Genomic DNA, 10,867 nt, shown 5'->3' with positions numbered 1-10,867 from the left:
TTCTGCCATATGGGGCTGAGAATACATTACAGATATGCAGCACTGTGTTTGGGGCTTGCAGCAGCAAAATTATAATGAAAATGCAAACATGCAAAAAAGCTAACTTACAGCAGTAAATTGCTGGGGGAAGGACTTGCCTCAGCATGTGTGCTGGAAAGACAAACAAAGTGTTAGCTACTGGCTGTCACTGGGTCATGCCCATTCACAGCTGCAGATTCCTGCCTTGGGGTTACTACAATCACATTGGGGACAGTGAAGACTGATGCTGGTTTAAAATGCTTCCATGGGCAAACAAGCTGGGATGTCTCCTCCTTCCATGTTGAGAAATTTCATTTGTATACAGTGCTGACTTCACTTGAAAGATTAAGCCTAAAGTAACAAGACAAGGAAAACACTGATGTTGGTGTAGTTAAACAACAATATTAATTTCTTGAGTGTAAATTAACACAGCCTCTCATTAGAGTAAGAATCAGCTTTGGCAGCTCCTCATAGCTGGGTAAGGAGCTGAACCCAGCCTTGAAATGATCACTGGTTAGCTGAATTTGGGGATGACAGTTTTGCCTGAGCTCATGTCTCTGAGATTCTCCTGTGATCTAGGTCCCTGATTTCAAAGCTATTTTCCACTCAGGCCAAGGTTGTGGTTCCAGAGCCACACCTGCAGTGCAACTTTGTCCAATCACAGTATAGAGTGGTGACAATGTGGCATGATGTAACTTGGGCTTACTTGGGTGGGTGCAGTGTTTGACAATGGCTCTGTACTTGGAAAGAAGACTTGAGAACTTCCCTCAGGGCCTTCTGGCTTATCCTAAATACATCAGCCTGCAGTGGTGGTATTTGAGGCCCAACAAGCTGGAACACTGAAGCATCCACTATGGGAAGAGAGGGGACACATCACTGCCTGGCCTGGCCTGGATATAATGAGTCTGAGAGGAACACTGCTGGGGTGCTGGCTCATCAGATCTTTTGTCACCTGGCATTGGGTTACACTCACATCAACTTCCTTCCCTTGATACCAGGTTTGCTGTGGGGCTCTGTTGGCTGGCTGGTGGCAAGTATATGCTCCACTTGAAGAGGATGTATAGAAAGCAGAAGACTCTCCTCGTTGAAAACATCATGTTCACAAGACCTTTGAAACAAAGCTCATAAGAATCCCCATCGCACATGGGTTGAGCTCCTGAAGCATGCCAGCCCCAGCATTCAGTTTACTGCAGTCTGTTAATATTGGTCTAGGCCTTCTAGGCCTTCTCTTACTCCCCTTACTACACCAAATGTCCCCACTCTAATATTCACCAGGGCTTATTCTATAATACTCTCCTTCCTGGGTTGAGGGTCTAAAAAATAAGCTACAAATTCTAACACCATGTCAGGCAGGTGGTACACAACAGGTGACAATAACTTGGATGTGATTGTCATCCTGGAGTCATTGATGAGCTTTGGCCTGAACCTAGTTTCTCCTAGGGCTAGAATCTCATAGAGGGATCCCAGAGCCCTCACTCTGGGTTGTGGTCACCACAGAGATAGAGTCTGGACATTTGTTCTTTATAGCCCCAAAGGATCATCCTCCTGGCTCTTTGGGAGATCCACACCCAGCAAGTTACATAAACTATCCCCTTTATATCCCTTATTGGTGGCCCAGGCTGTGGAACTGCACATGGATAGTAAGTAGCCACTGTCTTCCTAGCATCCTTGTAAGCCTATGCTAGAACCTCCCAAAGTCAGTGATGGTAAAGTTTCAAAGGTCAGAAGACATGTAGGGTGGGATCTGTTAGGAGGGCACAGGGTGGTTAGTCAACTGCCCAGCTGCCATCTAAGAGTGGGCTACTCAGCTGGTCTCCTCAGAGAGCAAGGCGCTTTTGAGGCAGGCAGTTTTCCTGGGATTCTCACTGTGCCTTGTGTTCGTCATTGTGTTTCTTGTAGAATGTCCCTCAGCTCCTTGTTCCTCTCCCTCCCTACTGGGAGCATCTTCTCCTTCCTGGGTCCGGCATTCCCAGTGCTTCAGTGAACCTGGGCATCTGACTTCAGCTAGTTCTGTGACCTAAGGCTTCTTAAACATGAAGTCAGGAAGTGCTATGTAGAATTCGGGCTGGGTTCTGGGAGAGCCAATCTGAGGGTTAGGCTTATCTACTCATCTCCTAGTCATGGAGGGACTCTGCAGCTCCGCAGGGAGAGTATGGTTCCCTAACTGACCTGGTCCTACCCTGAATGTTTTTTCTACTGCAGCTGTGAATGCAGAACCTCCAACAGCTTCTGCTCACACTGAGAGTGCTTCGTACTCCCCACAGACCATTGCCCATGTGCACAAAGCATGTGCACACGTTTGATAGTTTGTCTTTCCAAGCTTGTTTTCACTTGCTGTGGTCCTTAGGAAGTAAACCCTCCTTGGCTCCAAATTCCAAGGGGCTTTAGTCATCCCTTTTTTTTTCCCAATTGCCCTCCACCCTCTACAACCTGTGCAAACCCTTCCCCCAATTCAAAGTGAGTCAAAGAAAAGTGGTTTATTAAGGAATGCAACAGGCAGCTCCCATTTGTACATCAAATATTTATTTCTGGCAGTGTGCTAAAAGGTAGAGGTCATGGTGGGCAAGAAGAGTACTCAGTGTGAAGCCATTGTCTTGTTAGCAAAGTGGCTTCTTCTACCCATCTACTTGCTGAGCTTTGAGAGCCTCTTTCTCTTCCTCATCTCAGAGTGAGCAGAAAGCTCCTTCAAATCTTTGTGCTAGCACTTAACAGAACATAAAGTTTGGTGGTATAGCTACCAGGAAAGGCAGGAGCCCTTCTGTCCCTGAATCACAATCCAGGAGACACAGGGAAGGACAGAGCCAGCTTAACCAGGGAATTTGGCTAGCCAGCACCGCGCCTGGGCCAGCCTTGCCAGCCTCTCCTTCAGGAACTTCCTCTTCTCGCTGGTGTCACTCTGCTCCTTCAGGAGCCAGCTGCAGGAATCCTTGCCCTGCAGGAGCTGGAGCATGCCCTTCTGCAGCTGCTCAGCAAACATTTTCAGGATGAAATACTGGATGATCAAGGGAACGTGGCTGGCGATGCGGTTGTGAGCCTCCTAGTAGAGGGAGACACACAAGGCTTGAGGGAGAGGTGCAGGGAGCCTGAGCTTACTATGCTATCTTTGAGTAGTGAGATACTGGCCTCCCTCAGGCCCCTCAGTTGCCCTGGCAGAACAGGTCCAAAGTGGTAGCTAGACTTTGGATTCCATCAGTTTCCCTGACCATCAAATGGATTCTCAATGGAAAAGAGTGTATGTAGTGGAACACAGTCCACAAAGACACCCCAACTCCATTTCAAACTAGCTGACTGCTCTGCTGAGAGCACTGCTCACCAGTCCTTAAGACCCAAACTTCTCAATAGAAGGGAAGTATGGCTAGGCAGAGTCTAAATGAGCCACCTGAAGGAAGTTAGCCCCCACCTGCCCCATCCACTGTCCTAGCTAACTGCTCAATTCTCCCACTCTTGAGACAAGTTGCTCTCCAAGTTACATGTCATTTGCTGCTGGTTTCTTATCTGGTGTCTCCCAGGTACTCATTTTTCTTCTTTAGAATAGAAGTATACCATGACCATGGCCTTCTGGGGATGGTTAAATGTATGTCACAAGACACCGGAGTAAGAAGATGCCAGACAAGGGATAAGTACCGGGTCACAGTTGGGGTAGAAACTTCAAGTCATGGCAGGACATAGGACAGATGGCTAGGGTGTGGCCCATGTCATCTCTGAGAAGTGAGATCTGGGCAGATACAGGCCTCCCTCAGGCCCCTCAGTGTCCTGGTAGAGGGCTGAGGCAATGGGAAAGAGTGAGGTGCAGAGCTGAGGGGCATAGAGAAGGCACAGAGACCCGATATCCAGTCATGGGTGCTTTGGGTGGGAATAGAGCCTTGGCCAAAAGGAAGGGATGATGTCTGCAGACAAGCTCTGATCCACTGTATGACATGTAGAGACACTGAGGACATTATACTCTGAGAAAAAAAGCCCGTCGGGCAGGATAAAACCTCCACTCCACCATTTATTGAAGTCCCTAGAGTTGTCAGAGTCCCAGAGACAGATAGCAAACCTGATTATCTACAGGTGCAAGGCCATAGGACCCAGGAATCATGGGCTTGGCCACAAGGCAAGACTGGCTTTCTAGCAGCCAGTGATTAGAACAAAGGTCTGTACACGAGAAGGTAACCATGACATCCTCTGTGTGGCTGCTTCAAGTCCCTGTGGCTCTAGCTGAGTAGGACCTGCTGTTACCTGGGTTACATGATGTATGCCCCACTAAACAGGTGTCAGGATCTAGCGTCTACTCGATGAGTGCATGGAATCCCAACACTGTTAAGGGCCCTACACTCCATCACTGGTGCTCAGGATGGGGAAACCACATCTTACAGAGAAGAAAGCTGATGTTCTCAGAGTCACAGCCAGGGGCCACATGGACCATAAAAGGCAGATGTCTATTTCTCTAAGCTACCTTTTCATTTGAAGGAATTAGAACCACTTCCCAGAGGCTCACCTAGGTGCCGTGGGACAGAGTTGTCTTGAAACCTGCTGCAGACTTATACCCTACACAGAGAGAGACACAGAAACAAAGGGAACAAGTGGCCTAAAACCCAGTTCCAATGTGTTCACACACTTACCTGGCAGTAGGCATTCAGATGCTTGAAGATATCAGCCATGAATGAGGTCTGTAAATCTTGGGACTGAGAGGAACTGGAAGTGCCATGCTTTGTCTTCTTCTTCTCCTCCTCAGCTTCCTCCTCTCTGACCTTCTGCAAGGCTCCTCTGTAAATCTGGTCCTGGCAGTAGATAATTTGTTCCATCTTGAAGTGGAGTCGGATCGACGTCTCTGCTTCCTTTTCTTGTTCTAATCTGATGTCTTCAAGTTTGGACTGCAAAAAAAGTGAAATGCTTACCATGGAGTAAGAACACAGGGCATCCAACAGATCCACAAGTATCAAGCCACCAGGCAGAAATAAAAGCAGTCATTACCTGGAAGCAGTCCTTGTTCCTCCCTTGTCACTCTCCCCCCACCCCACACACCCCCGCTCCTCTAGCTCAGCTCAGCTATGCGGAGGTCACCTGAGCTGAAGGTGGAAACCAGGGGAAACTGAGTCAGGTATGAGTAGTCCCCTACTACAAGGGTCAATCTTCAGTGTCAACTTGAGTGGATTTAAAGATTTTTTTGTTTATTTATTTTATGTATGTTGTGTTGTGTCGTGTGTGTGTGTGTGTGTGTGTGTGTGTGTGTGTGTGTATGTGTGATGTATGTGTTTGTGTACCATATTCATGTAAGTACCTTCAAAGGTCTGGATGCCCTGGAACTGAAGCTACTGGTTGTGGGTACTGGGAACTGAACCCAAGTCCTCTCTAAGAGCAGTAAGCATTCTTAACTATTGAATCATCTCCCCAGCTCCTTGACTAGATTTAGAATCACACAGGATTTTATATCTGAGCATGTCTGAGAAGGTTTTTCCAGAGATGTTTAAATGAGATAGAAAATCCAGCCTAATGTGAGCAGTACTATCCTATAGTTTGTGCTTCTGAATATCAGAATTCATCTGTTTTCTGAATAGAGAAGTGTGGCTAGCTGCCTCACATTCCTACTGCTTTGTCTTTCTGGCCACAACAGACTGTACCCCCTCAAACCATGAGCCCAAATAAACCCTTATAAAGTTGTTCTTATCAGGTATTTGGTCACAACCAAGGAATACAGGCAGGCAAAGGCTGGGACCTGTGTAGACTCTCAGCTCTGACCCAGCTACTCTCCTTGTTTTTTAAGAAGCTTTGACATCTACAGAAAGTAGCTTCTACCAGAGAAAGTGCAGATATAAGAAGGACTCACTTGAGGTCAGTCATCTATGGCCATCATGTCCTGGGCTTTAAGGACAGCCATAGAGGATAGCCTTCACTCAGCATTCTCACTGATGGAATCCAGTCCAGACTGCGACTCTGGCCCCAAGAATCCAGCAGCCCTTCCTTTCCCTCTGCTTCACAGAATATCAGCTATCCTATTAAGCCAATGGGCTTTCAGATGTCTGGATTTCTCACTTTGGGAAGTAAGTCTTCTAAGACACATTGCACATGTCAAAGGACACTGAAAGCCTACTCTGGTTATCTGACGCTTACCAGTGGTCACATTTCCCCCACCCCTTTCCCTTCTGCCTGCTGGGGTATCAGAGAGCATGGCTACAGGGTTATAAAATGTTCCTCCTTCCTCAGAGTCTTATAAGGGACCCGAGTCTGTTCTGTGAGCTTCATTCCTCATCAGATCCCTGTCAGAGTGTCTGGGGCCCTCAAAGCAACTGGTATACTGTCTGTCTATAACACTAACAACTTTTCTAATAAATGTCTTACTTCCCATAATCCATCTTAATGTCCCCCTTGAGTCCCATATCTGACACCTTTCACTCAATGTGAGGAGTGTCTTTAAAACATAAGTCTGTGAGTCTCCCTGACAGGGTTTTCATTTGTGGATGTCAGCATTCATCTCTGAATCCTCTCTCCTTCTGTTTTTCCCTCCATGTCCTCATTTTAGTCAGACAGCACCAGTGGCAGCATCATTAAAATTCAAGCAGGAGGTTAATTAAGCACAGAAAAGCAGAAATAATCTCAATCCAAAACACTGATTCTCTACTGTTATATTCATTATGCTTTAAAAATAACACATTTGGTTTTTACCTTGGTAGTTCTGTGGAGGTTAAAAAACTCAGAAAAATTTTTCTCAGAAACACTTGTAAAGGCAGCTCGTACAATTTCTGATCGAAGAGAGAAAAAAACCAGTTTAATGTGGTAAGGGGTAACATGTTCACGCTATGTCGATGCAAAACCGGGGCAGAGGTAAGGGATGTGGGTGCTCTCCTGATCTTTCCCTCCTTGCTCTTCTCTTTGCCCAATGAAGAGAGAAGCACACCTAGGTTCCCAGAGATATTGTATTTGCAGGAGAAGGGTGGCCATCACCTTGAATGAAGGACTCTGGCTGTTCTCTTATAGGATTGAGCGAAGGGCCTAGGAGGTTTCATGACTGTCTTTTGACAGCAAATCTTCCCACAGTGTCAGAATAGATTGGATTCCTGAACACCACAGTAGTATCCGAGATCACAGAAAACCTGACACTGGCCTAGAACCAATGCTGACAGACAGCTCTGAGGTGCAGCACTGCCAGTGTCCCCAGCCCAGAAATAAAATGGCTAAGAGCAACAATGGCATTCTCCAGTGAAGCCCTGGGCAGCACTCACCAGTGACCTTGTGCAGCATTTCTATAGCTGGTTCTTCCAGGGTTTTGATTTGTCTTCTTATAATGTTCTCAAATGTTTTGTAATTCACAAACCCTGGCAGTTCTTGGCCACAATACTGCTTTTCAAACGTCCAGATTTCATTATATAAAACAGCATAACCTATAATAGAAGGCAACAGCAACTTGTTTATAAAACCATCTTGCAGATTTTTCTAAACAAACTCATTCTGATCTTTCTGAATTTACCAATATAAAGTGAAACGAATAAATGCCTGCATATTTAAAAATGCAGGGGGTGCAGGGCTGGAGAGATAGCTTAGCAGTTAAGAACACTGACTGTTCTTCTAGAGTTCCTGAGTTCAATTCCCAGCAGCTGCATGGTGGCCCACGGCCATCTGTAGTAGAATTTTATGCTCTCTCCTTGTTTGTCTGAAGAGAGTGAGAGTGTACTCATATACATAAAATAAATAAATAAATCTTTAAAAGACAGAGGAAAGAAAGAAAAATATTCAGGGTTATAGCGAAGAATGCAGTCTCAAGGCTACTTCTTAGTTAAGGCAAAAACAGAATCTATCTGGAGACCAGAGGAAAATGCAGCCTCAAAAAGACCTGAGCCTGTGAGTTTATGGATCCAACTGGATTTTGACCAAAGAAGAAGGGTCAGAGCGCATGGCTCACTAGGCCCTGTGGCCCTTAGACAGCATCATGAGCTGGGTGGGAGGAGAGGCACCTTCATCAACGGATGACAGGGGAAATAGGCATCTGATGTCCCCAGTGTGACTTGTTCCCTTGTTCATGACACAAAACACTTAGTCCCTCTCCCCTCTGCTGGAAGTAGGAAGCAGACTCAGATGGCACCAGCTTTCTCTGTGATAAACTGATAATTCATTTTTTGTTTCTTTATGTTTATTGTTGTTTTGTTTTTATCATTTTATACATTTGGGTGTTTCGCCTGCACGTATGTCTGTGCACAGAGTGCATACAGTGCTTCCACAGGCCAGGATAGAGTGTCAGATCTCCTGGGATTGGAGTTACCTAAATCCTCTGGAAGAACAGTCACCGAGCCATTGCTCCAGCCTCCAAAGAATATTTGTTAATTAAAAGAAAGCTTACGTCATTAAACAAGACATTGAATCTATCCAGAGAGTTGTAAGTCAAGCTCTACAGTCTTACCTTTGGTTCTGGGAAGTTTCTGTCACCCCTGGAACCACTATTCTTACTAGCAGTTGGTATCTCACCTTATTCCATCTCCAACTCTGCAGCCTGTGCTCTCCCTCTGTCTACACCATATGTATATTCTGGGTGTCTTTAAAATGGAATTACAAGACACAGGCTTGTCACACACCCTGTGACTGGTGGTTTTCACTCAGTATCCTGCCTGCAAGGCTCATCAGCCAAGTACCTTGTGACTCCACTCCTTCTATGCCTTTCTGTGGGTTAAAACACTCCACTGAGATACTAAGAGCTGAATTGCCTTCCTCAAAACTCTTGTGTTGTGGTTCTAACCACCTAGCACCTCAAGGTGGCCCTATTTGCAGATGAGGTGTTTAAAGGTACTGACTAACTATAAAGGAGCCTGTTAGGGTGGTCTCTAATCCACTCTGACTTGTGCTCTTACAGGGATTGACAAGAATGCATAAATACTTAGAGTAGAATACTTGTAAAGACCTGGGGAGAAATGTCAGGTTTAGAGTAAAAGGACTTGTATGCTGTCTATTTCCTATAGACTTTTTTTCAAATCCCCCTGGGAGTGGAAGTGGGAAGCATGTGTTTGCTTCTCTGAGGGATCACTGCTGTAATCCACAGCAACTGTATCATTTCACTTTCCCCATCAGTACACCAGGGTTTCCTTTTTCCCTGCCTTTTCTCCAGCATCTGGTAATGTTTGCCTTTCTGATTCTACTTTCCCTAGGGCCTGGGACATGAATTATTCCTGTGTTTTCATTTGCATTTTCGATGGTCTTTGGTCGTACATCTTTTGAGTGTTTGAGTGTCACTTGTATATCTTCTTTTCAGGATGCCTTTTACAGTCCTTTGCCCATTTTCTAATTGGATCTTGTTCTTGTATCTTGGAGCTGTAAAGCTGCTTCATATTCTGTTCTTTAACTGCCCCTCCCCTCATTTATCAGACATAGTGGCAGACACCTCTCAAGATTTGAAACGAGACAGTGGCTCTTCCCTGGAGTGAAGACACACTACAGAGCTTATAGTGTTCAGCTTCAGCTGTCTGGGTTTAGTAGTGACACCAGAAACGGTGGGCACAGTGAGGACATGGAAAGTTATAGCCTTTAAATAATTGTCTCATAAAGCTCCCTACAGAGGCACATCACTACCCAAACTGACCACCCATCACATTCTCCACTAGGTTACTAATGGATTCTACATGTGGCCTGCAGGAAATCGAGCATTCCACTTTATATATCTGACACTCATGCCAAGGGAAGCTGTTTGTCTGAATCTGACTGGTTCAAGTCAATTCTATGTCTTCATCAAACAACTTCAAGGAAGGCAAAGTCCTTTGGATTTCCTCTTAGCCATGTCAGCGCTGATATATGATGAAAGAATAGATTTATAACACATTTCCCCTGCTTTAGATTCCAAAGATATGAAGATGGAGAAGTGGGGTACTGCAGAGGTAGAGGGCTACAAGCACTTATATTGCCTTCTCATTGTCATAATGAAACACATTGAGAAACCCCAGACTGAAGGCCTTGCACAGGCAGCAGTTTCCTCCAAGATTAAAACTTTTCATTTTGGAGGGATGCTTCTAAGGCATGAGATGTTAAAAAGGATGTGAAAAAAAAATAGGATGTTCCTAAGGGAAGTAAAATACTACAACCTCCTGGGAAGCTCCTTAAACTCAGGAAGTAAACAACTGAATGGTTTTAGGAAATCCCTGAAACTGATAAGATTCAATAGGCCCTCTCCTTAAGTGTATATAAACAACAGGAACTGTTGAGAGTCACTCTTGGATAAACTGGGCTGCCTGGCAGAAGCATAGATAAGTCAAGCTGCCTGGCAGAGTCTCAGATCAATTGAACTACCCAGAAAGGACACTCTCCAACCTATTAAGCTGCCTGCAGGCTGTGCAATCACCATGGGCAATCACATATTCTGGGGTGGGCTTTGAGGACACAGATGTCTCTGAGTCATTTCTGTGCCTGTAATCACCCATATCCCTGTAAGAAACCTACCCCCAAACCCTCTTTGTTTCACCAAGTTAGACTTTGGTAGTGTACTGGCTAGTATTGTGTGTCAACTTGACACAGGCTGGAGTTATCCCAGAGAAAGGAGCTTTAGTTGGGGAAGTGCCTCCATGAGATCCAGCTGTAAGGCATTTTCTCAATTAGTGATCAATGTGGGAGGTCCCCTTGTGGGTGGTGCCATCTCTGGGCTGGTAGTCTTGGTTCTATAAGAGAGCAGGATGGGCAAGCCAGTAAAGAATATCCCTCCATGGACTCTGTATCAGCTCCTGCTTTCTGACCTGCTTGAGTTCTAGTCCTGACATCCTTGGTGATGAACAGCAGTATGGAAGTGTAAGCCGAATAAACCCTTTCCTCCCCAACTTGCTTCTTGGTCATGATGTTTGTGCAGGAATAGAAACCCTGACTGAGACAGGTAGTATCTGTACTTTGGTCTGTTGTCAGG

At 45.5% G+C, this 10,867-nt stretch overlaps 1 protein-coding gene across 2 annotated transcripts in view; it reads right to left on the bottom strand.

Annotated features, from left to right (window-relative positions):
• Positions 1–2,480: 2,480 nt before the first annotated feature.
• LOC110288594 (interferon-induced GTP-binding protein Mx2-like) overlaps positions 2,481–10,867 on the bottom strand; it is a 32,788-nt gene continuing 24,401 nt past the window's right edge. For both annotated transcript variants that reach the window (XM_085832223.1, XM_085832224.1), the window contains exons 11-14: positions 7,221–7,379; positions 6,664–6,740; positions 4,623–4,874; positions 2,481–3,055 (exon numbers count right to left, since the gene is read on the bottom strand). In XM_085832223.1, coding sequence (XP_085688349.1) covers positions 2,825–3,055; positions 4,623–4,874; positions 6,664–6,740; positions 7,221–7,379 — 719 coding nt within the window. In that variant the 3' untranslated portion in view covers positions 2,481–2,824. The remainder of the gene's footprint in view (positions 3,056–4,622; positions 4,875–6,663; positions 6,741–7,220; positions 7,380–10,867) is intronic.

Source organism: Mus caroli, unplaced genomic scaffold, assembly GCF_978045245.1.
Source record: "Mus caroli unplaced genomic scaffold, Mus_caroli_1 scaffold_17, whole genome shotgun sequence".
NCBI classification, from domain to species: domain Eukaryota; kingdom Metazoa; phylum Chordata; class Mammalia; order Rodentia; family Muridae; genus Mus; species Mus caroli.
Note: the sequence above shows the minus strand (reverse complement) of the source record. Positions and strands in the feature narration are given on the sequence as shown.